Below are 26,121 nucleotides of genomic sequence, written 5' to 3' on the forward strand. Positions count from 1 at the left end.
TTTTTCTCGGCTCCCACACACTGAGCTGTTCCACTTGCTCAACCTTCCCGTTTCAAACTCATCTAATTTAAAGTTAAAGAGTTAAATATGAATGAGATGGTTGCTAACCTTAACAACAAAGCTCAAGTCTTTGAAAGCAGTGCAGCAGGTTATCATGATTCCATCAAAGTAATGAAACAATGAACTGCAGGCTGATTTTTATTGTTAATGTGTTTCTTCCCACTGAGCAGTGACAGAAAATAAAATGTTTACATGTCTTTTGCTGTTAGTATTTATTTAGTGGAGGGGTTTGTATTGGTGATCCAGGGCTACAGATAACAGCTTGCTCCTCCTACACTTTGGGCTGAACCATTGTTCTAACAATGGAGGGGATGGGGACCTAAAAATTAGTTCTTTTTTTTTTCTGAGATAAATGGCAGATTTATTTTGTTTCTTGTTTCTTTTGCCTTTTCATACTGATATTATTTAAATGCAAACATTTCTTCAATTTTTTTTTTTTTTTTGGGGGGGGGCAATTTATAAGATTGGGGGGTCCGGACCCCGCCGAACTTCCTGGATTTGATCATACCCTCAAATCCATGAATCCTGCCTGCCCTTACACAGGTCACGTGACACGAGGCCACTTGGCAAATCACGGGTAAAACACGTTGAGGTGTTTTGTGAAAGAGGCTATTGATACAGCAAGTCATGCAAAAGAAGCAACGACCAAGTACGGAGTGTATATACTATAATGGATACTTTACAGTATGCCCACATTTCTGTCTCAAAGATCCACATTTTCACTGGTCTTAGGAATTATTCTCATTTTCTGAAGTACTGAATTTGGGGTTTTCATCAGATGTAAAATATAATGTACAGAAATAAATCTTTAAAATTAGGGATATAGTCGACCAATATTTATCATACTATTGTTGTCACTTTCTTTTCTTAAGGGGGGAGCAGTATCTGTTTGATCATGTGACCATGACAGTGTGGCAGCACAGGATTGTGGGGAGTTTAACTGAAGCAGAGAAGCCATGCTGAAGTCAGGAATGTGGTCATTCTTTTTAGTATGTTGAAGGTGTCAGGAAATTATATATCCAATATTATTTACAAAATATCAAATATTGATACTGGTCCAAATTTTCATATCAGTGCATCACTATATGATTACATTTGTCATTTATTCCACTTTCTGATTTGAATTAGTGACTCAGCTTAACCTTAATGGTTAATTTCTCTTTTTATTGCTTCAATAAAAGAACTAAAACAAGTTATTAAAACAGGACCACATGTTGCAGTGTAGGTGTCCTGTTGGCATTTGCAAAGGAACATGAAATGCCTGCCGCATGTGCTGCTGGTCATGTGTCACTCTGGGGCTGGGAAGCTGCATGGATGCTGCTAAGTTACCAGCCAACTGCGGTCCAAGAACCGCCTGAAGCCTGTTACAGCCGGCTAATGCATTCTCTCCACCTCCCCCTCCACTTGTGTTCTCTCTCTCTTTCTCTCTCTCTCTCTCATGCTCTTCCTCCCCATCTCTTTCCCATCCGTTCTTTCCTAAGCTCTCTCCTTTTTCCATGAGCTGCTGCCCTCTCCATCTCCAAACCTTCCCCCTCCCCCGCGTCTCTCAAGTGCTAACCACTCTCCTACAGCAAGCTCTTTCCCTACTGCTTGCACTCACATGCACACGCACTCGCAGAAACTGTGGCAGCAACCACAACAGCGTGCAACCACCCCCACACTCCAGCAAGGCTGTGTGCAAGTGCCTCTGGCTTGCCCTGACCCACATCTTGATATAGCCCTAAGTATGCTTACAGCTAAGTCCTGAAGACACTCCTGCCACTCTTAGCCTAATCAGGCCTGACCTGCTGTCGGCGCACAGGGTAGATAGATAGGCTAGGCTAGACTGACCATTATCATGTTGAAAGCCTTGCAAACTGCTGTAGGAACCGCCTAATATCCACCTTCCCCCACTGCACCACTGATTGCAGGTTTCCAAGCAGAGAGGCACACGTTCTACCTCAGCAGTTAAACATTACACAAATGACTGGTATCTTTGTCATAAGATTTTTTTTAATTATCTTAAGGCAATACATCTGCTATGTTAGTTAACTGTACATTCATGTAAGTTGAGGAAATGGGTTAAAGGGCAGTGAAAACAAGGTGGGCTGAGAATAAGATTGGGCCAGTTGGTGATAATCCAGTTGTCAACCTCTGCAGTGTTCGGTCAGCCTGTTCTAAGGGTTTAATGTCCTCTTACAGTCATTGAAAGTACCAGAAAGACAAGAAAACTGCCATGCTCCCCAACCTGTTGATGCAAATTGCTGGTCAGCTGGCTCAATGCTTTTCCCTTACGAAAACCAAAAATACGGCTGCTTGAAAATGTAGGATTTCTGTAGTTTTTTCTTAGCCTGCTTACTACTAGGCAAGTAATTCTCTGTTTAACCACTTTCCTTCTCCAGGCAATTCCGCTAATCTTGTTACTGCTTTCTTCCTACAGAAAGTACTAGGGCAGAAACAATTCCTCGAGAGATTCGAGTTCCTTGATTATTAAAATTCCTAGAGGAAAATGTATCTGCCTAGTAGCTTTGTTAAGTTATGTTTTATTATTTAGCGCACCGTGTTCCGGCCGGGTTATTTCTTGCATTGCACAGAGCTCTCTCAATTCTGCCTGAGTTGTTGACAGAAGTTAAGTATTAGCAGCATTACGTCCGGTCCAGTAATTGTTAGCTAAAATATGAAAAACTGGACTGATGTTGATATGTGATAATAATACTGCTGTTATGTTAGATTTACCAATGTTTTATTTGATCTTTTTTCATCCAATTACTCGACTAGTTGTGAGGATAATTGATAGATTACTCGATTACTAAAATATTTGTTTACAACAACCCTAAAAAGTAGTCTTGCACCATAGTTATGTTTTTTTTTTCATCCTTTACGTCTTCTGTGTGAGCTTCTGCAGAAGATTACATCCTGTCAAAACAGAATTACTTTTGACTTTTGCCACTTGCTTGATTAGGAGGACTGCTGCCTAAATAGTGGCTAAGTGTAAATGTTTTGTTCCACTGATAACTTAACAAATCTGACATGCGTATTGAGCAGCTGACTGTAGGCCAATTTGGTGAGAAAATCACCGGACAAACTAGTTAATATCTTCTTGCTATGCTATATTTCTCAAAAAGAAAAAAAAAACTAAGGAACAATATTTTCAATAAAAACCACTTGAACACTATAACTAAAAATTGCATGAAATTTTGACTTATGTTAAAATATCGAAATCAAAATAAATGTGTCATTATGTTCTGTTACATACATTATGTTGGCAGGAATAGAACCAAGTGTTGCTTTTCTGTTTAAAATAAAAGATTGTCACACATTTTTATTTTAAATTTGTGGAAATACTTTGAACCCATAGTATTTCATTAGAGGTTTTCAAAACTTTATCTCATACCTGGCCATATCTAACCCAGAGAGAACCACATAATGGATAGATTAATAAAAACAAATTAAAAATATTACCTTTTCCTCTTTGCATTCGATAGCAGTTGGTTTCCTGTTTTCGTGCCCTTTCTTCTGACTGGAATCAAACCAAGAACAGCTGGATTCGTCCTGCTGCCTCAGAGCGTCCTCCAGCTGGGGGAGCAGATCAGGCAGGAGGTCAGGAGGATCCAGGGCTTCCAAGTCTCCATCCTGGGCCTCTGATGGCATAATATTGTCTCCAAAAGCTTGGTACCCATTAGTGTTAATAACTTCGCAGTTGATCTGCTGCTCAGAGGGCAGGTGGTTTGTCATGCTTGGATAGCAATTTACTGACTCGCCGAACAGCTCTGATGATTTGCAGACTGCCTGGGTTTCTCCAGAACAGCGTAAGGCTCTGAAGGGACACTCGTCTGCCTGGCTAACCGTTGTTCCAGAGTGCAGCTGACTCACGTGTGCTGTGGACTGGAACTGGCATGCTGTCCCAGGCAGCCTAGGCACTGTAGTAGTAATTGGTGTAGTAGTGATGGGCCTACATGAAGACTGCTGAGTGAGACTGGGTATTTCTGGCTCTCCAGGGTAGGCAGGGAACTCCGCCGCTTGGTAAGCATGAGCTGAACTGACAGAGCATGCAGGCAAGGAGTGTACTGCAGATGATGGATGTATGGGGAATGAAAGGTGAGAGTCCTCGAGTCCAGATACGGAGAAGGCCGGACCTCCCCTGACCAACTGGTAGCTCCCCTGCTGCTGACGTGTTTGCAAGCAGGCTCCACTTAAAGAGGCATTCTGACGTTCCAAAAAAGGCTTACCTGGAAGACTCCTGGAATGAAACTGGGATTCTCTTACAGGTAGTTGATGTGGAGAATGGTGTATCTGCTGCTGGCTGTTGGACTGACCTCCCTGGAGAAAGGAGAATGTGGGATGCTGCTGTTGCTGCAGGCAAACACTCGCTGTGGTAATCTGTTGATGCTGGTTTAGCAGCTGTTGCTGATGACTGTGCTGTCGTTGGAGCTGTTGTTGTCGCATTCTCTGTTGCTGCTCAGCTTGATGACCAGAACGGTGCTGCTGCTGAGTATGTTGTCTGCCATGAAGTTGCTGGTTGTGCAGTTGCTGATGACAAAGTTGTTGTTGCTGCTGATGCTGCTGTTGAGATACATGGTGAAACATGTTCCCATTTTGGTCTTGGTTGCCCCACATTGGGCTTCCAGTACTGCAGAACAGCCCGTTGGGTTGAGGTACTTGGCTAATGGTGGCTCTGTGGTACTGGCCATGTTGCTCAGGACCCACATCACAACTTGTGCTTCGAGAACCAGAAAATACCTGCCCCAGGGGATTCTCTGCCTTAACCCCAGTATAATGAACCATTGGCTGGGTGTAACTGGGCACAGGTTGTTGGGAAGAGACTGGTGGCATCATTTCTTGATGCTTCCCTGGGCCAAGTGCCTCCACTTGAAGGGGTTCAAAACCAGCACTGAGATTGAGCTCATCCACAAGCGATGGTGCTGAATGGAAACCATCGTCATCCAGCCCATCCAAACCCCCGACAAAGAGGTTGGGATCATCAAAAAAGTCCATGACTGAAATCAGAGGGCACCTCTGGATCCAAGATGGTCCCAGTGAATCAGTCTTCACAGTTAGAGCATCTCCATTATGTGGTGTTCCTGTCAAAAAGACAAACAAAATATTTAAAAGAAGCAATTTTTTTTTGATAAATATTTATTGAAAATGATGGTTCGTGTCAATAATCCATCAGCACTTCTTTTCATGTGTGGAGCAAAGCAGCTGGTGTAAACCATTCACCAGCAGGTGCCTCTTCCTGTACCCCCACCCCTTTCACAAAAACACACACAGATATGCACACACAAACTCACGTCAACCCCCCACCTATGAAAGGCTTGAAGCTGCCTGCTCTGCTACTGCAGAATGTGTGGGAGGTGCAGACAGCTGATAGAATTTCAGCAGCAAAGGGCAGAGGCTGAAGAGGCCCTCTAAGCACATGCATGCAAGTGCTCTGCAACCACAGACCAGCGGAAGATGACAGAAGCTTTCCCAGGTCAGTCATTACGTGCTGACTTGCACTCTGAAGCCTAGATACAGACATATTCCCTTTAAATGTTTAACATGAAGCTTTAAGAATGGCTTTGTTTAAATATATTAAACATTTTAATCACACTAAACATATAAACATAAAAACCTTTTAGTCATATTACAACAGCAACACAGAAAGCTTTTTTTTTTTTTTTTTTTTTTACCAATAATAACCCAGAAAGTGTGCCATGCATTTGCATTCAGCGATTTTCACACAGTTGATCTGTAAAGGCCTCAGAGGTCTGTTAGAGAACAACAACAAACAGCATCATGGAGACCAGGGAACACACAGGAGAGATAGGTGGATGGAGCAAAAACAGGCCAACCACAGAGGATACAAATACACCCAGAGCTGCAGTGAAAACTTATACGTCAAAATATTGATTTGTTAGAGTGGACCAGTCAAAGACCGGACCTAAGTCTAATTGAGAACATGTAGAAAACCTGAACATAGGTGTTCATAGATGTAGATAATCTACTGATAATCAGATTTTGAGCCACTTTGCAAATAAAAATTTCAACTCTAGATGTGTGAAGCGGGTGAAAATATAAACAATACTCTAGAAAATTAGTGGTAGTCTTCTTACAGAAATGACAGGACTTTTTCTACTCCATTGAAAAAAGACATCCATGATGCACAGAAGTCATCATGTAGTGCCACTGGTTGCAGAACAAACCCTCACCAAGAAGGTGCTACCAACAAGCTTTACAGTTAGTTCAGTGTGGTTAGGTTTGAAAATCTCACCTCTGGTCCTCCAAACACACTTCTTGTTATTGTGGGTAATCATCTAAATCTTTGCTTTGTCTCAATTGTAAGACTTACTACAGAAAGCATTTACAAACTTGTGAAGTGTTTGTTTTGGAGCAGGCAAGTCATTCAAGGTCAACGCCCTTACTGTCCGTGTTGATGTACAACTCACTTTCATATAGACACCAACATCAGCAGTTAACCAGTTTATAATGGCCTTCAGTCCTTACGGACTTAGTCTTCAATATCCTGATCATTATTACTGTTTTATCCAAGAGTGGCATTTCGGGTTAGATGGATAAATTTGGATTTAATGGGTTGTTCAACAATTTCAACCAATTTTGTGTTGTTCACTAATCTAGTTTCTAGACTATGCTTCGAAGCCAGATGTGTGCCAGCAAACCTATCCATTTAGTTGATAATTTAACATAACTATTCAGCCAAGATTATGCCAGAAATATTCTAATGATGACAAAAAAAGAGTGTAAATGGGGTGTAAGAAAGCTTAATGAAATATTGAGTGTCATGTATAAATTTGATTTCATTTGAACCAAAGAGAAAAAAAATCCACAAAAAAAAAAGGAGCACATTTAAGTAATTTTCTTCTGGAAATCACTAAAGTTATATGTCCTATAATCATTTAACCCAAGAAAAAAAGCAGTATAAATTCAAAAATTAAAGTCCAATATTAATGATAACTAATTTCCACAATGACTATATGTAAAACCTTTGAATGAAACTCTACATAAGCATTTTAAAATGTATAGTTACCTTGTTGTAAAATCAGATTAAAAAAACATTACAGATATCTCAGGTTGAGTCTTTTCCGTACTACAGCAGACACTGTGTCAACAGTTTCATCCTTTTTGTATTATATATTTCTATATTTCAAAGCGTGGATGGAAAGCAATTAGGGATCAAAAGATTAAGGAGATGTCGTCTGCTTTCTAAAGAAGATAAAGAACAAACTTAGTCAGATATTGGTTGGATAAATGTCACAGTCTTGTGACGCTGAAGCACTAAAAGATTTCCTCTGAAATATAAGAGCAAAGTACCATATTGCTTTTTTAAATTAACACTTACTAAAAAGCAAATATTTCCCTATGAAGAAAATATGTTTATCCAGTATAAATTTAAACTACAGTGTTAAATAGAGAATAGATATAAATCTGGATTGACATATCAGAGGGTTGAAATAAAAATCTGAATTTTCCAAGGAAACTGCAATCAGTCTTTAAAACATCACAGGATAATTAATCAGAACTCAATTTAACCTACTGCTAGTAAGCATGCCCCACAACTAGATTAATGGAAAGTAGTTCTTGCCTTCTAGGAAGTTTGTTTCCTGGTCAAATAAACAAAGAAAAAAATGCAAAACTCTACTTTGTTCAGTCAGTAGCTCATCATACACAAAGCATTTTTCATTCATAAAAAAATTTAATGAATAAACAACCCTAAATTTTTAAAATTTCTATAATTTACTTTAAGTCTAATTGTCCACTCAGATTTTTTTTATGAGTAATTTAATTTACTTAAAAACATTTTAGACTTGAGTAGAAACCGAATATACATTTAGGGACATGAGCAAGTTTGAAAGGAAATATGTTTCCTCTCAAAGCAAAGTGTCACACCAACAGGGTCAACATCACATTCACCTTCCACTACAGACTTACAGCAAACATTAAGTCATTCCTGTTTTTGGCTTTTAATTTCACACAACTTTCTTCTTGCTTGGTAACCTTGTTGCGTTGTGATCAGAGTAACAATAAGAATGAAATGCTAAGTCCCCCGTAACATTTTGATAAGGTTTTATGATTTGTCTCAAGCTGTTTACTTTCTAAAACAGCAGACACAAGCTAGCCACTGCCTCAGTGTTTTTCCATCTGGGAGTAGCTTAAAGGTTAATTTTCTTTTGCTAATGTACTTAAATAATGATGGAAAAAAGGCAGATTCATGTCTATTGACCATTTGTGATGACACTTCTGGGTTTGTCCCAAAACAATCAATAGAGATTCAATATGTGTGCCCTTTTGACCGCAACCCTAAAGAAGTTAATTAGCACTAGCAAAATAGATTATCCCACATTGGAAAGTATTTCCAGGTAATTTTTTTGAAAAATATTTTGGTCAGTCTTAGGTCAGTGATGATGTCAACCATTATCATTGACATTCTAATAAAAAAAAGTCCATGATGGCGAGAAAACAGTTTAAGATGGATTTACCACACAATATCTAATATGAAGATTTTCTCCAATCTCATACACTTATGAGGATTCAATTTGAGCATAAAGACACAAATAAACAGAGAGAAATAAGAAAAAATACAAATATGAAAAAGAAACAACACAAGTAATCATACTTCTTGACCTTTGTATCCCTGTGGCATGTACTGTGAACCATTACAAATATAGAGTTATATGTAATAGAGCAGTCAATAGTGGACAATTGCCATAATAAAAGGAGCGTTATGCTTTACTCTGAAGACAATCTACTAAATTTAGTGAAACCAGCTGTCTTGAGTAGTTACATAATTAGTAAAACAGACTCCACCTGTCTGTATAAATGCAGCTGTTCAGTGAAAGCTTCATAAGCTTGTTAGATAACATTAGTGAACATACAGCATCATGAAAGTCAAGAAACACAGCAGACATCTCAGGGACAGAGTTTGGGAGAATTTCTAAAACAATATGCCAAGCTCTGAATTTTTAAGAGCATTTTTTTGACTTGGCAGGACTGCCAGACCGTCAAAATACCAGCCTGCAGTTTGAAGCATGTGGAAAAATGTCAGACAGAAAATGAACTTTTTGGTTTATGTGCCCAATGTCATGGCTGGTGGAAAACTAATGCTGCATGTCACCATAAAACTGTGTCTGCCACAGAGGCTTCAATGATTTCTCAAACATGAATAAAGAATCAAAGCAACCATCCAGGAATGTTTTCCATAAAGTAACAACATTTTAACATGAGATAGAACTCAAAAACATGGATTTTTTAAATTTCTATAATTAGCCCTTTTTTAACAAGGGATGTACATCAAACCAAATATATTGTGAACCAAATTACTGTTCACAGTACATTTACAGAAGAACTGCCAGGTCTGCAATAAATGTTAGCTAAATCTTTAAAGAGAATGCATTCAAGCTCTTTATTGCTGATGTATAAGGTGACACTTGTCGTTTAAGGCAGCATACGTTTTAGAAGGTAAAGTGGTGGTAAGGTTATAAAGTCATGAAAGTACAATGTCAAAACAGCAGATTGTTGTTGAGATGGCAATTATAAGTTGCATTAGAATTTTTTTTTACAGGCACTAAAAAAACTGATTATCTGGAGTTCGGCATTTGCTATGAAACCAAATTGGAAAGAAACTTTTTTGCAACATTCACCAATATTATCACATATGCCACAAGTATGACTGTGCCCTAGTTGAAATCAAACCATACTTATGTGGTAAGGCTCAGTCAGACGCTGGGGCAAGATTCAAATTGTTTCTGTCAATTTATTTTAACTGAGTTCGAGCCATTTTGAAAGAATGGGCAAAGAAAAAAAAATCTATTTTCAGATATTCACAGCCAGGAGACAAACCTCAAAAGAGAAAAAAGTGGTGTGTGGTTCTAGTCTGACAAAAAAAAAAAGGGAGGGAAACCTTCAAATGGCATGAAAACTTTTGTAAGGTATGATAAATCTGATCAGTTGTCTTTGCTCCAGAAAGATTCTGGGAGGGTACTTTCCTAATTAATCATTTTAAATAAAACAGCAAAATGAATAAGACAAACCATCATAGCATGTCACAAACTGCACCTAAAAGTGTTAATGTTTTCATTAAACCCAGCCAAACAAATAAAAGTAAATCTCTAGAATGACAATGTAACACACGAATGTCATATTGCCCATGTACTCAACAGACTAAAACTAATATGTCCACTCATTACTGAATTAAATGCCTCCCAACTGGCTTCAGACAGACTCTGTTCCTCCTTGTGGGTTTCCAGCTGTTTCCTTCATAATCATGACGTCCACCCACGTGCAGCACAAAAACACAAATTTGACCCCTTAAAAACTGGGCCCTGAAACAGCAAATAAATCTGAAGGGCTACAATGGCAACTTCTGCGCAAGTCAATCCGTTTAAACTGCGACTTTGGGAATATAATCCTGGGATTAACGTGTGCAGAGCTAGCCATTTAAAAAATTTAATTAAATTTTAAAAAAGTAAGCAGGAGAATTGCTGCTCCAGAAAGCAAGGTTTAATTTCGAAACTTTTGTACCCCCTATGTAAAAGTAGCAACAAGTCCCATTTAGTAAGCTCTTTTAAATTATTTATTAACAAACCAGACCTGCACTCTGGGGTGAGCAGCATCCATTTGAAATTCCTGCAGAAATGGCTTCAGCGCCTCTGAGCTCGCTGTTTGACGAGCCAACGAAGCGCCAATGTGTTGCGCTACTTTTAAAGCACAACCGAGCAAAAACGACACGCGATGCACGTGGGATATTGGCTTTAAACAACGTAAACTCCCAGCCTCGAGCCGTCCGGAGGGGGGCGTCGCACGTGGCCAAACCTTCACTTTGGATTCAAAAGGTGTCGTGACGTTTTTCCACGGAGGACATGGTGGAGGAGGGGGAGAGGAGGTGCTGCTGGAGGCCGAAGATGGATGGATGGAGAGGTCGCCCGTGATGGTGCCCGAGATAATAACTAGTTCGACTTTCGTTTCCATTGAATTGTGAAGAAACTATCGACGTTTTAATCCTGCTTGCGTTTACACAACGTTCACATTCTGGCTGGTCGCTGTCAGTTCAGGACCACCACCAGAACCACCCAGCCAGAAGAACTACTTTAAAGGCTTATTTCTGGTTACCAAACAAACTCTTTAAGTGAGGCTCGTTTATTCGAGTTAGTCTGAAAGGAAACTTTTAAGTTTTGGCCGCTCGACGGCGTCGTGTCTCGCAGGAGGATACAGGCTCAGATAGGCGGTGTGTCATCAGACAGCTGAGCCGACCCTCACCAACTGACTGTCCGATATTTGACAGCTCCGAGCCTGAATGAAACACTACCGTTCGAGTCCCAATTCAGCCTGCCACAACAATGAAAAACAGGTGTTATTTCTTACCTGGAAGTAACCCCTAAAGCGCAACTCCAGGCGTCAGTGTTGGCAGAGTGTTACCGGGCGAAGTTGGAGCTGTGTTGTTAGTTGTACTCCTGCTGGCGACCACGGCGCAGCGGCTCTGGTGCTGCTGACGTGACGGCGATAACAGCGCATTTGCATATTAGTGACTCTCTCTGTGATTGGACAGGCTGCGATCTGCTAAAGTAACCCAGTTTAAAGTAAAATATAGCTCCGGTTTCCTGCGTGTGTGTACCTGAGCGGACTGTGCGCCATCGGCTGTCCCTCTGAGATCGGCTGATTAAATCATGTTATCAGCTGGATAGTCACTGTGTTGACAGAGTGCATAAGATGGCCGCGTCCATGCCACAGCCAATCCGGAGAGGTTTTACTTTCGCACATGGACCGGAGTGGCTTCTAAATGCGAACGTGACAGAAGTGAAACCCACCATCCTCACTGTGGGTGCATGCTGACCTCTAGTGGTGGTCACGTGAATGTTGACAAGCACACGGCAGTCTGTATAAATATGGATGTCAAAAATGCAACAGCTTGAAAAGCACACTGAAAGTTTTTCACATACTTCAGCTGGATATTTTTTGTGGTTTTTGATCAATCAAAAACCACAAGCGATGCACGTGTGGTTAAAATGATCTTCATTTCAGGATTCATTTTGAAACGAAGCAAAATTACACGATAACAATCCAAAAGGTCTTCTGACCTCCCTCCATATGGTTCTCAAAGGTGCTTTACATGAAATGATGAAAGAAAAGCCGACCCAGTGCATAATTCTGCTATCATGTTGAGAGAATGTCTCCAGGATTTTCTCCAGTGTTGGATTTCCTCCACAAATTCCATGTTAGGCTCATCTAATCGGAGCATCTTCTTTCACCTGTTTGCTGCTTTCTTGTTATTATTTATGGCCCACTTTATATGGATTTCTTTTACCAGTCGTCCATGGAGGTCAGATTTGTTGAGAGCCTCGCTAACAGATTCTCCCACCTGAGTTGTTTATTATAAATACGTAGATATTTAAGGTTTTAAACTGACAAAATGTAAGAAGGTTTGGGTGTATTGATACTTTGCACGCCACCACCAAGTACAGTGCCACAGAGAAATAATTATGTGTGTTTTCTGGCGTCAGTAAACACCAACAGATTTGTCAGATTTAAGTTACCATAAGTTACAGTATGTTCAACCAGATTGTTAGCTTGACAAATTCTCTACCACAGTCATGAGCTACGGCTGCCTGTAATTATGTTTATGAACCTCTTTGACCTTTTCCATCTGATTTGTTTTGCCGCTCTGCTTGCCTCATCTCAAATACCTTGTATTGAATTTCCAGGGCATCAGTTACTATAGATTTCCTAAACAGCTTCCCTCCTTCTGACTGCCCTGCCTACTTGAAAGCTGTGTTGATTTTGGATTTGATAAAATGGTGATGCCAGCAGAAGCTCGATCTTCTCAAACTATTACTGTTGTGGAAATTTTGCACTGGACCTTAAGCAACTTAGATTGTTTGCCTTTCCAAATTAAATTCTAAATTTCCTTTTGATCAATATATCAAAACTGTTTGAATACAGTCCGGTACATCGCTAAGTGCTTTGCAAAGGTCAAAAACAAAAGGACAGACATGGCACTTTAAAATGGCTCAGTAACGACTGAAAACAAATAATTATATTGATGATAAAACAAAGAGAGAAATCAGTCAGTCACATGGGAGCAGGAACTGTGGAAACACTCAGATAGAGGAACTGTTAAGTTTAAAAAACTATGCACATTTATTTAATTAAGATGCGAGTTGTCTGACTTTTCCCTGGACATTTATTTGAAGAATCAACACAGGGGGTAGATGCTCAGGTACCACGACCATTTCCAAAATGGAAAGGGCTGCATGAACATTTAGTCTTAGTTTTTATGCATTACAGTGACGTCTAACAAGATTAAAATGGTGCTTTTATTTCACAGTTATTTCCTGCCCTAAATAGATACTCCACTGACGCACGTCATTATCTGGGCAACGTTCTGAACAATATGCATTGAGAGAACCATCTTCTCTGTGCATGCCAGAGTCTGAGCATAGGCACAGATAAACCAAACAGTGCTTTATCTGCACTGTTTGGTTTAAAAGAATACCCTGTCCTGTCATGTCTGATCCACATGGCTGTATTTCTCTAAAACTCTGAGCCACAGTTAATTTTTTTTAATGTATTTTTGTCCTCTTAAGATGGCAAGTATTCACGCCATCTATATATGGATGAATATACATTGAATAACACTGAAAATTCAATTTAAGACTTGAAAACTTAGGCACGTTTTCAGGTCTTTAGTTCTGTTTAAAGACATTCTGCTTCCAGATAATGAAAACACATTTAGGATTAGAGTATCTCATCAGGATGACGTCAACAAATAGAGAAATGTGGACAAAATAAAAAATGTTTAACACTTTTTAAACTCAATAACTACCCAATTGAGTTTTGACGTCAATTGGGTAGTTATGACACATAACCATAGCAACAAGATGTTTTTACAAGGAACAGCTGATCAGCATCTCAAAACCTAAAACAATATCTGAACAAAGACCCCAATCCAAGAGGAGTTGAATAGGAGACTTTATGGATACAGAACAGGAACCAAGAGTAGAGAGAGAAATAGGAAGTTCAAGCTATGTCCTCCGTCAGTCACAGTGGGCAAGAATCATATCCCTGACGCCAACATTTCTCTGTCTGGCCTTCTAACCGTACTGCCAAAAATTAAGAGTGGCAGAAGCAAATGAGGTGGATTAACAGTGATGTCTAACTACTGGTGGATGTAATCCAGAATGTTGTGAAATATTTTCTCTGCTGCTTGGAAATTGAACTGTTAGCATGTCAATTTCCAGGAAGAGAATCATGGAGTTGCACCAGTTTGGACCTTGGCAACAATTTTTCTTGAAGGTGAAGCATTCATCTATTCATAGACATGATGGGAATGTCCAACCATTCAACCAGAGTTAGAATCCATTACAATCACTTTCATGCAACCATCTTCAGTCAGAGGCCTCTTTAGATTTGCTGCAAGACTGACTGCTACTGGAGCTTATTCTATACCACAGCATCACCATCCAAAACAATACAAAAGTTCTAATTCTTCTAGATTTGTTTTTAGGTTTTATCTCTTAGGTTTACCTTCAATAAAACTTGAAAAGTCAGCGCCAGATCCTTCTAGTGGACACAATGGTTAAATTAGCCAAGGTAAATTGCTGCTGTAACCTTTTATTTAGTGACTAAAATAGAAAAGGCTTTCTCATTTTGTTGAAAAAAAAAAAAAAAGTTACATACAAATGGTGATGGAAGATTTACATTTTTCTGGTTAATTTCCCAATTTAAACATCAATAACTGAACACAGAATGGCTTTAAAAATCATTTTTATTGGTTTCAGAATAAAAAAAAGTACATTTATGTTGAGGTTAGGGAACCATTCAAACCACAACAATGCAAATAAATTTAAAGTCCAGATTGCACAGAGACTTTTCTCTGAATTTTATACAGTGACAAGTAATTACTACTCATACAGGTTTGACCACCATTTAAACTGTTCTAATGTAAATCCTTGGAAACAACTTCAAGCAAACCAGTCAAGAGTTACATTTGGAGAGAACTTCAGCATCAATCCAAACCAGTCTTGAGAAAAACCAAAACCATAATAAAGAAAACGCCAGATTTGCGTCAACATCTTGGTAAATTAGTATCAACATATGCTTCAAATAAACTCTGTGCTGCCCAGATGGAAGCAAATGAACCTTATAAAAATAGTTTCCCTCAAATCTTGTGACAAAATCTTGCAGACAGGAGTTTATGGGATCTCAAACTTAAGGAAACTAGACAGAACTTTAGAATGGAAACTTATCTACATTGATCATTAATAACCAATAGCCAAAAGGTATGTAAAGCATTCAAAAATCATTAAAATCCAACAAAATGAAACAAACTTATTTATGTAGCATCTTATTTAAAATTATACTTGGCTGCTCTGCTTTACACATAATAGAAGTTACATAAAACAACCAAAGTAAAAACTGTTGTCTAATAAAACAAAAACAAAAAAAACACCCAAATCATGTTAAGCTGTAGAGCAGCATTCCTAATCTTTAGTCTTCAGCTCACAATGTTCTACATGTACTAAACTTCAGCTCACATAATGTAAAGTTACAGTAACACAGCAGAGTTCTGCAGAATTAAGCCCTTAGAATCAGGTGATAAAGCAAGGATGCTTCTAAAACACACAGGACAATGCGATCTGAAGACAAATTAAAAACACTAACTCAGTGGATATTGGAAAAAAAAAACCTGAATTAGTTTCAGTCACTCTGCTGTTTTGAAAAGGAAAATAAGCCTAGCAAATACAGTCCTAAGCCAATTTCATAAGTAGTTTTAATTAGGTCATCTACTATGCTTTCCATATGTATACAAAGTGCTTTGTTCATACATCTGACCCCTGTTTGGGACTTTATCTCCCTGTCTAACTAAATGTGCATGGAGCAGAAAATGAATGAGACAGACAATGCACTTTGATTGCATCACAGCCTGAATGACGTAGCTTAGACATCCATTTGTCATTTTCAATTTACATGTGATACAAAACTATTCTTCCTTGTTCTACAGCTGTGTCAAGAGCAGCCTAAAGAGCTTTTAAAGCTGAGCAATAAAGTGGAGATAAAAATTAAGATCTCCCAACCTTTTCAAGAGTCCACTACACAAACAGCTGAGGAAAACCAACGGTGTAGCAGTTAACCTTTGTCTCCATCTAGTGGCCAGGGCACACAGCGCAGTCTCAGCTCTGAGGAGGACCATCTTCTTTGCTGAAAGGTTGGGTTGAACCAGGCTTTACCCAGGATAACCCTGACACCTGTGTTCCTCTGTGATGTTCCTCAGGTCGTCTCTAAAAGGTAAAAGAGCAGAAAAAAAAAAAAAAAGACATTGCAGTTACACATCAGCTGAACAAATTCCATGCAAACATTTTATCCAAACCGTAACTGAGTAAAGTTCAGCAGATTTCAAGATATTCATGCAACTTACCTTGTATGTGAACATCCTCTCCTTTGCCTCTTCATGCACTGCTGGGTTCCATGGAGAGAAACTAAAACCAATGGAGAAGAATGACGCAATTTCAGAGTGCAACTATTCACCGTCAAAGATTCTTCCAAACTAACAGGTATGCAGGGTGTGTTTTTCTGTGGTCAGCACAGGAATGTCAATGGGGACAAACCTTATTGCGTAAGGATCATCTATCTTAGGCTGGTCAAAAAGATGACTGTTGCATAGTTTCACACTGTCCACCACTTTGCTTTTGAATAGCTGCACATCTTTTTCATACCTGGAGGACAAATATGAAAAAATGTGGATTTCCATTTGTAAGCAATTGAAAATACCATTTTCTAGGGATCTTAAAGTCTTCACGATCAAAACACCAGCTTTTTTTTCCTTTTCAAATAGGTAATTACAACAGTTATCTAAAGGAATCTATAAAAATGTAGAGAAATTATTGAATCTTAAAAGATTTTTTAAATAAAAAGTCATGTTAAACATTAGAGAAAAATTGCCTCAAACTCACAGAACTGCTGCTTCTGGGTTTAGTGGCTCCGTTGTGTTGATCTTGTAAAAAACTGTACGTGCATACATCAAGACTTGCCAGATGTGGTTGTGATTCCGTCTAAAGAAAGATTAGATTTATGTTTACAAAGTGTTGACTGTAAACCCACAAGTTGACTGCAATTTACAAGTTTAAAACAAGCTGCTCTGAGAGGGAGTCTACTCCACATAAACAATCTGATGATGAGAATGTAAAATTGTTTGCATTCCAGAGAGGAAAACAACATACCTCCATTTGGTGAAAGCTCTTCTGACATCCAGCTCTCCAGATACTGGGTCGACAAGAGGGTGGAAGACTGGGATGTCGAATACCAATTTCTGAAATTAAAAAAAAAAGAAACTTTAAAATTTGTCCCCAAGATTACAGGTTTAGGGGAACACACATTTCTCAAGCTAAGTACATCTAAAAGGCTCTTTAATTACAAGCAATCTAAAGTAAAATTAAAAATACTTACAGGACACTCCCCGTCTGGATAGTTGTCTGGAATATACACAGTGAATTTGAAGACACCATCTTGATACAAACCATGCCTGATGAAAATGACCCCAAACCACACTAAACAATGGGAGAAAGAAACTGCCTTCAAGAAGTGTTACTTATTGTGTTTCTAGTTGAAGTGTATCAATGCAGGAAAAATGAAATATAAATATTTCACATAAAGCATAAGATCAACATTCAGGTTATTAAAATGTAGCGGTCATTTCATTGATGCTTACTTAGTGCTGACTTGTAGGATGGCTGGACATAAATCCCAGGGAGTTTCTGCTTAATCACAAGTGTGCTGTAGGTCACATTACAACAGATTTAATCAGTAAAGATAAACTTAAGACTTTTTATTCTTAGGATGGAAAAATACTCACAACTCTGCCAGCAGAGAGTACTCCAGGTAAAAAGGGCCGTAGGAGGCATGTGTGCCATTGGCTGGGTGGGCTGCACTGCCCATTGATGGAGGTTTAGTAATGGGGGTTGCATTCTTAGGAATGGGCGGAAGGACCTTTTTGCCAAAGTGAGTCCTGGCTGGGCTGGCTCTCTGGTCTGTGTGCCCACTTTGCTCCTCGTCAGCTTTCTGCTGGTTTGTTTTGGGGACAAAGAGGATCACAGCAACAAGTGAAGATTTGTTGTCAATTACACAGGAGGACAAAAGGAGGAAAATGTTTTAGATGCACATTTACATGAGGCAGTTGTTTGGCTCAATATTCATCAGAAAATTGGTTACAGATATCAGCATATCCAGTTACAGTATATTTATGAAATTGCTTCACTACATCAGTGTACACAAGAAGCACAACGCAGATCAGAGGAGCAGTGTAATAATGAGTCTTTAAAATCCTAAAAACACTGTTGGCATACACTAAGAGTGCTACAAATAAACATACCAATGAAATTACTCAAAGTTTCATCCATTACACCAGAATAAAGAAACATTTGCATGACTAACCAAAAAATTAAGACACACCCATTCAGAAAATGGTGGCCAAACATTTTCCTACGGAAATGTCTATGAAATCTGCAGAACTGAATTAAACAAAGGACTCCTTTAAAAGAAAGAGTTGGTTTATGTGACTACTTTTGGGCCAGCTTTCAGTGTACTGAGATTTCAAGCAGCTACAACTTAAAACAACAAAACATTTAATCATATCACTACTTTGGTTTGAAGTCTTTTAATCAAGAGTAAATTTTTTTCAGTCTATTTGAAACAGAATATGCTGCTGCCCTTCCAACACTTGATACACACTTCTGTTCCGTCTTGCCCCAAGAAAGACTTCTTAATAATGTAAATACTTGGAGGGGGCGGGTCAACAATTTACCTTGCGACTAGTGTTGGCAGACATGCTCCAGAAGGGGTTTAGGTTCATCACTCAGTCATAGGTTCAGATTGGTGTTCTTGCATCAGCAGGTCCCACACCAACCACAGAGAGGGCCATCCGCTGCTGCTGTTGTGGAAACACGGCACATTAGAGGATTGCTTCTGCAGCTGAGGTCACAAAAACAGCTAACCTGATTACATTTGAACAGACTCTTACGATATAGCAAGCACACAAGCAATTCAACTGACAGCGAACACTGGAATACATTGATAAGCAGGTGAACAAGGCATAAATAAGAAAATCAATAAGAGAATGAGCTAAAAGAACGGCTTGTTTGGGCTAGCTTAGCTTTAGCTAACGTAGGAGTTTACTTGTGTTTTACTTGCTGAATTAATGTGTGGGTTTATAAAATATGACATGACGACTCGGCCAATGGCAAGCCATGAAAACAATATACAATGCAAAGTAAACATACTTTTAAAAGAACAGCGAGTTCTGGTGTAATTTAGCCCAGAGATGCAGCGCTTCGTTAGCGAGCGATATTGACCTGCAATTGGTAACAATAATGAGTTTAATTTCAGCTGACACCCGAATATAAAGATTTATAAAATCACCAGATGTAATGGTACAGTAGATAAAGTGCATACACATGCGTTGTCTGCTGTCAAATTTTTGTTTTCGTCGACTTAAGCCCCATCTGTAGCATTAGCTTCAGAGCTTGTTTTGACGTTGCTAACTCGACTGGTCCTTTAATTTCAGCTGCCGTACGTAAACAGCGTAGTGATGTGGCTTACCGTGTAAGCTTCAAACGTGTAGAAATCCGCTTAAAACCGATTTTCTAAAAAGTTGTTCCCCACTTTAAAATGTGCTGAGTCTTGCCACTCCGTTAGGTGTCATACCGTCTGGCTAATCAATGTTGATAACTTAGAGATACTGGGACACACCGGAGCTCAATCTAACTTAACGAGGGGCGGTTCTTGTTGTGTGAATTAAATTTCCATTGGTCGAGGAGAATAACGCCTTAGCAGCTGATTTGTTGAAGCTTCTGTCACAAAGCGAGACCATTTTTAGCTTTAAAGGGAGAGTCTCTTTTTATGCTGTACGTGTAGAGACGTCAGATAAGCAATCAAATGGAAGAATCGAGCTCCATCCATCCATCCATCCATCCGTCCATCCGTCCGTCCGTCCGTCCATCCATCCATCCATCCATCCATCCTCCGTCCGTCCATCCGTCCGTCCGTCATCCATCCATCCATCCATCCATCCATCCATCCATCCATCCATCCATCCATTTTCCTTACACCTTTGTCCCTAGTGGGGTCGGGAGGGAAATTTAACACATTTCTAGATATTTTTTTCTATTAAGACTCCAGGTTGGTGGAGAATTTTAGAAAACAAACTTCATTAGAACCAAGGGACACACTATGTGAGTCAACAATAAAGTTGCAGAGACATTTAAGGTAGGATTCCGAAACTTCAAATTTTCTATGATAAGCATGTCTATGCAAGCTGACATCCAAAGATTGGCGTTTATAAGAGAATCATAATATCTTCCTAAATACACACAGTCAAACAGGGTGGTGACAACATTATGCTATGGGCTTTGTTTCAAGGAAGGTAAGTTGGTCAGAGCTGATAAAAAGATGATGGGGAATTTTTATAATTTTTTATTTTTATTATTTCTACATCATCAATGTTGGGTAGTACAGAAAATCTTGTTTGCCTTGATTAATGATTCCTCAAAGTGTTACCGCAAACAGACAGAATACAAATCCATTCCGTAGTTTTTGGATTGGAGAATCATTTATTATTTTCCTTTCACTTCTCAATTATGGACAAATATATGTTAGTTTATCACAAGTGAACTTAATAAAAATTCAAAGGGGTTTGTATTTGTAACCTGACAAAATGTACAAGTTCAAAATACTTTTGCAAAGGCAATGATTTGAATTACTGGTTTGGAATTGCTGTTGTGCTGCTGCTGCTCTTGAAAAACAGAGTCTTATTCTCAATGAGATATACCTGGTTAGATAATAATATTATTATGCTGACAAATAATCAGAATGCAATCTAAAGCATCCAATTATTTGAATAAATCTCTGAATCCATATTAATATGTACCCTAAACCACTTTAGTTACACACTTCTCTATGGTTGTTTAGGTCTACCAAGCCAAGTCCCCAGAGGTCAGGGTGCATCCAAACCATATGTGTCACACATTTCTTTAGTTTTGACCACGCTTCATTGGAAGTTCATTCTGTTGATTGATTGATTTCCTAACAATTACCCCTAATTAGTTTTCTGGTGAGCAAGAAAAAACTAATTTAATGCATGGATGATTGCACTAATTGGGAGAAATGACATTGTCCAAGTTTCAGAGTAAATACAAATTATTGACTCGATTATTGTTATCTGATTGTGTATTGTCCCAAGTGCACTTCACTGACAAAGGTAATTAGTATCTGTCTCCTTTATTGGCAGTGCAAGGTCACCATCACTTTTTTGACATGCACAAATCAAAAATCACCTCAGAACAAATGAGTTCCTGCCTGCTTTGCCTTCAGTGACATTGGGATGAACTATCTGACCTAAACAAGAGTGCAAGTGTCCACAACACTGCTTCTGTAATGAGACTTTTGTTTTTGCCATTGATTCTTTATCTAATCAATTATTGCGACCTTGTTTGGTTAAACAAATACAGTAATGACTGTAATTAAAGTTTGAAGATTAGATTGTCTTCTTGAATATGTGACCTCTTTGAACTAGAAAATGTGGATTCAGCTTTTACTCTCAAGACAAGTTTTTTTTCTTTCTTTAAGAAGATCAAATGCCACCAAGTTCAGGAGTGCTACAACACAATAAATAAATCATTTCTGAATTGTTTAAACATAATTTTAATTATAATCTAAAATTTTTATAAAAACACTTAAGTAGTATATATTTTTTCAAATAACATCTTAAGTTAAGCAACAAATTTTTCAAAGTTATTTTATAATTGTTTGCTGAAGTAATTCGTAAGTTATGTTATTTTATCTGTCCACACTAACCATTACAGTTACTCTCTAATCAGAGATAGTTGGTCAGCCAATCAGATGTAAGGATCTATTTAACAAGCCACAATGACAGTTTAAATCATTTTATAGTGCAGTGCAACACACATGAATAATTAAATAATTTAAAAAATACCATAATGAATGTTTCATTATCGTACATTATAGTACATTTCACCTAAAGTTTTTGATATATTTTATTACTTATTTATTACATTGATGATACTTTTGAATATGAATTGTCATGTTTAACTCCCTAATCATTTATTTGATACTAAATAAACAACAACATTTCTGAGCATTCTAGTTTTATTAGAAACCATACATTATTTGTATTTGCACAGGCAGTAACATACAGTTTTTTAAGAGTCAAGTAAAAAATTTCATGGCGCCTGGAAAGAAAACATGTGGGGATTTTTCTTAAAGACCTCAGAACGACTTAGTCAACGCAGAAATTAGCCTAAAAAATGACCCTTAACAGAGCTCATGGCAAGAGAGATATAGCTTACCTCGGGAGAAAGATGGTAGGAATGTACATCCAACACAGTAAAATAATACAGATAAGATGTTTGGGCAAAACATCTTATCTGTATAATTAACAATCTAATTAATCTAATGTTATTGATTAACATTGTGTCAATTCTGCCAAAACAGAACTAAAAAATTAAAATGCAAAAAATATCTTCTGGTTTTCTGAAATAAAACCAGTTTTATTTCAGGAAATTGGTAATATAAAACACTCATTTAAAAGTAGGCATTGTCATTGAGTCTTTTTTAAAATTGTGTACTTGCTGAAATGTAATGGTACATTTTATTATTTGATTGGTCCATTATGAGAGATTTATACACTCTGGGTTTAGTACAAATTCCAGCTGCTTCACCTGCAGCTGGTGCCAGAATTCAAATTTAAGATGAAATATGTTCCCTGCTGTCAGGCGATTTCTTCAGAGAATTTTCAGCCTGCTGATTCAGATTTACAATTTGGTTTAAATGACAGTTAAATATTACAATTGGCAATCCTTGCTGAAATCTATCTTGACAGCACATAGATAAAAAAAAGTGAAAACAGATGACTCCACTTCCAAATAATATGTAATAACAACATTAGTTTGGATAAAGGAAGCAAAATCTAGATTCAAATGTAATTTTCATTTTAGAAATATGAATCACTGGGGAGTAAAGGTTAAAAAAAACCATCAAGTGAAGCCTTTATATAGCAATAGCCTTTTTTATCCCTGAGGCTAAGACCTGGCTAGAAACTAATGTGAGGCAATTATTTGCTGTAATGACTGCAGTTCAAATAAGCCTGGAGATTTTATTAAACCAAATGAGAGAGTCGCTGATGTATTATCACCTTGTGATTGACAGTGACAAGTGTTGGGCAGGCTCGGATATGAGCATGATGAAGAAGCTCTCGGCAAAGCTCTCGATAATGTTACCCCTGATAAAGTTACCTGGAAAGCCTCAGCCAACATACGGAGAAAGAAAGCTCTTCGCATATTAATTCCAACTGTCAGATCCCACCAGTGGAGGAAGAAGGAGGTGGAGGAGGAGCAGAAAGTGGGAGGAGAGGGAACGGTGGGGGAAACCAAGACTGGCTGGTGGCTACGACTACCCCTCCATTCACTGACTGGGATTTTACACAACTAATGAAAAAGAAATCCATTGTACTGATCATATGCATGGATCTCACTTTATAATAATGATGAAACTGAAAGATTCGCAATAAAAGAAAAGGTCACTCGCTGCTGCTGCTAAGCTTTCTAAGCTGCAACCTTTGCGAGAGTAGTTCTTGAGTTCCACTGATAAAATAGGGGGGAAAAAGGGAAGATGGGAAATTCTAACCCCACAGAGGTCAAGAGGTCACACATCGCAACCAAGCTATTGTACTTTACCTGTTTATGTATTATTCTCTTCACAGCACCAAATGGTGGAGATGATTCTTCAGTCTGCTCTGTGTCCATTGAGCTAGGGTTAAAGGTTAGCAGCACAAGTGTGATTTACACTGTTCTCTCCTGTGTGTTATACCACAGCTAGTGTATACAGTGGCCAGGGATTTGTCTTGTCTAGTTAATAAAATACCAGAAAATATGAACATCTGTCTCTTCTCTCTTCAGCTGTGTGTAGGTCACCTGCCTTCTCCAGGTATATGAATTGTGGAACACAGGCACGGAGAGCGGCATGTCTCACCTCTGAAGGACATTCGCAGCCTTATTATTACCCTCCACCTCTTCCACGCTGAGCCCCGTCTTCATATGCATCATACATTGGCATTTATTAGTGCCATGCACTAAGTACAGGCCATGTTATTGAATTTGAATATCAGCTCCAAGCCACATTCGCAGGCCCTGGAAATATATTATATTAAGATGAAGCAATCTCATTTAATAACACCCAAACTAATAAAAGGAGAGCAGATTGGAAATTAAATTTATGGGTATTGCTTGGCAGAAGGAGTGAACCAAAAAAGCCCAGCTTGGTCTGTCATATGCAGATATTTCTCTATGTATAAGCCCAGGTGTTGGAGTAATTTCTAACTTTCCCCTCATGGAGAACATATTGTGAAAGTGGCAGGTGTGTTTGTCTTTGCTGAAAAGTATAAAACAATTCAGCAGGAAGTCTCTGCCAAAATGGACAGGATTGATTTCACTGGCATTTTAACAAACGTTCCACAGAAAACAATGATAAATACACTTAAAAAGAGAATGGAGGATCTTTACATAGTCATTAATTAGATGTGATAGGAAAGGCATAAACAACCTGACTTAATTAGCCCTTTCACTTTACTTATTATGAATGAAATAAAATCTTTGCAAAAATATATCGTTTTTAATTTATGAAAGGGAAATTATATTGACTTATCACAGTTTCTGACTTAGTCAGAAGCCACATACAGTCTTGAATACTGTCTGTAGTGCAGAATAAAACAATGTTTTAAATATGATATGTTTGACAAGATAAACTGGGCTATAAGAGCTCAAATAGTGACACATAATGCATGAAATAAAGAAATTGAATAGATGTGAAACAAAGTTAGTGACATCGATTCATCTGGAACGGGTTACTTAATGATTCCTGGAGACTTTGGGTCAACACAAAAACACAGCGAGGGCCATTCACAAATAGAAAAGACACAAAAAGGGATGTTTATGGTTCAAAGCCATAAACACACTAACATTTAATTAAATGAAAAATATCTTGGTGTTTCTTCAGAATGTTTGGGAAAAATATCCTGTGCAACTACCAATTAAAAGTTAAATATTTTGGTGTCTATCTTGATACATGTGGTGAGAAATACAGTTAAACATAGAGGTTATAATATGAAGAAAAATTGAAATATAAAATACCTACAAATGGCTGTTAATGCCCCCAAAAGACCCAATGTGGCTGAATTAAAAGTATTCTGAAAAGAAAAGTGGGCCTAAATCCCACCACAACCATGCTGCATTGAGAGGTTTCACTTGATAGCAGTTGTTTCTACTAAATTTGGCACAATAAATTATTAGCTGCAGATGCAAATTGCCAAGTTGCCAGTGCAACAAAAGAGCAAAAACATACATACTAGAAAAAAACAACTATAACTGTTCACGGGTGTGTCTGTAGGTTTTGTCCTCCCTCTCATTGTCAGAAATGGCCACTGGGTGATGCTCCATATTCACACAGTGACTAAAAAAAATGCTGTAATTTTGTTAAGTTGAAAGATCGTTTTCTTTTCTTGGAAAAGTCTTTCTTTCTTTTGTTGCATTCATCCAACATCTTCCACATTAGTGTGTGCCAGAACTCAGTGGCTAAAGTAAAGGCAATGTCACTTGTTCCCTTTACAGACTCCGCTTCACGAGAGCTGTAATTTTTACTCCTCGTGTCATTGATGGACAACATTCTGGCGGTCAGTGTTTCCACTTTGCGTGTGCACGTGTGTGTGTGTGTGTGTAACCGTCGGGCTTTTGGCAAGGCATTCGACAGGCTCAGTCCGTCTGCGTGTAAACGTTGATTCCCAAAGGAGTCGTGACTGCCACTCACTGGCCCAGTCTGCCCCATGCCAGCCATTGATTGTTGCATATATCTTACTCTGTACTTCTCCAAACCCTTCATCAACAGATGCGGCTGCAGAATTGATTAGCAGTGAGTCGATGACCAAATCTCTTTGGAAACATTTTTATTTATGTGTGTGTTTATGTGGATAGCTTAGAGGGCCATTAGTAGGATTACCTTTGAGGCTTGGCTGAACAACAGATGTTCAAG

The 26,121-nt window shown here is 38.5% G+C and overlaps 2 protein-coding genes across 7 annotated transcripts in view; both read right to left on the reverse strand.

The window, feature by feature from the left end:
- The window catches only part of chd9 (chromodomain helicase DNA binding protein 9), an 84,688-nt gene extending 73,026 nt beyond the window's left edge, over positions 1–11,662 (reverse strand). Inside the window, 2 exon segments of the mRNA XM_055037131.1 lie at positions 3,502–5,120; positions 11,398–11,662. Of these exon segments, the coding sequence (XP_054893106.1) occupies positions 3,502–5,034 (1,533 nt within the window). The 5' untranslated portion in view covers positions 5,035–5,120; positions 11,398–11,662.
- A 3,117-nt stretch (positions 11,663–14,779) lies between these two features.
- aktip (akt interacting protein) lies at positions 14,780–19,792 on the reverse strand. 6 transcript variants are annotated; one of them, XM_055037045.1, is made up of 11 exons: positions 19,624–19,792; positions 19,305–19,376; positions 18,830–18,955; positions 17,882–18,090; positions 17,738–17,802; positions 17,476–17,576; positions 17,250–17,338; positions 16,983–17,081; positions 16,638–16,745; positions 16,448–16,508; positions 14,780–16,310 (listed from the first exon to the last, which is right to left on the reverse strand). In XM_055037045.1, exons 3-11 carry the CDS (start codon positions 18,875–18,877, stop codon positions 16,203–16,205), a joined length of 888 nt encoding a protein of 295 aa, XP_054893020.1. In that variant the 5' UTR covers positions 18,878–18,955; positions 19,305–19,376; positions 19,624–19,792; the 3' UTR covers positions 14,780–16,202. The 6 variants fall into 6 exon arrangements, with proteins under 6 accessions (XP_054893020.1, XP_054893019.1, XP_054893018.1 ...); XM_055037044.1 differs by lacking the exon at positions 19,624–19,792 and adding an exon at positions 19,477–19,552; XM_055037043.1 differs by lacking the exon at positions 19,305–19,376 and having other exon boundaries at positions 18,830–18,952.
- Positions 19,793–26,121: the final 6,329 nt, after the last annotated feature.

This window comes from Poeciliopsis prolifica, unplaced genomic scaffold (assembly GCF_027474105.1).
Source record: "Poeciliopsis prolifica strain line A6 unplaced genomic scaffold, Auburn_PproV2 SCAFFOLD011, whole genome shotgun sequence".
Taxonomy (NCBI): domain Eukaryota; kingdom Metazoa; phylum Chordata; class Actinopteri; order Cyprinodontiformes; family Poeciliidae; genus Poeciliopsis; species Poeciliopsis prolifica.

What these genes read in the sequence shown, in the direction of transcription:
- aktip (XM_055037043.1), bottom strand. Translation starts at nt 18,877, where the DNA reads ATGAACCTAAACCCCTTCTGGAGCATGTCTGCCAACACTAGTCGCAAG. An exon ending in ATCCAGACGGGGAGTGTCCT is followed by an intron (nt 17,339 to 17,475) that starts GTAAGTATTTTT and finishes TTTTAATTTCAG; the next exon opens with AAATTGGTATTCGACATCCC. An exon ending in AGAGCTTTCACCAAATGGAG is followed by an intron (nt 17,082 to 17,249) that starts GTATGTTGTTTT and finishes ATCTTTCTTTAG; the next exon opens with ACGGAATCACAACCACATCT.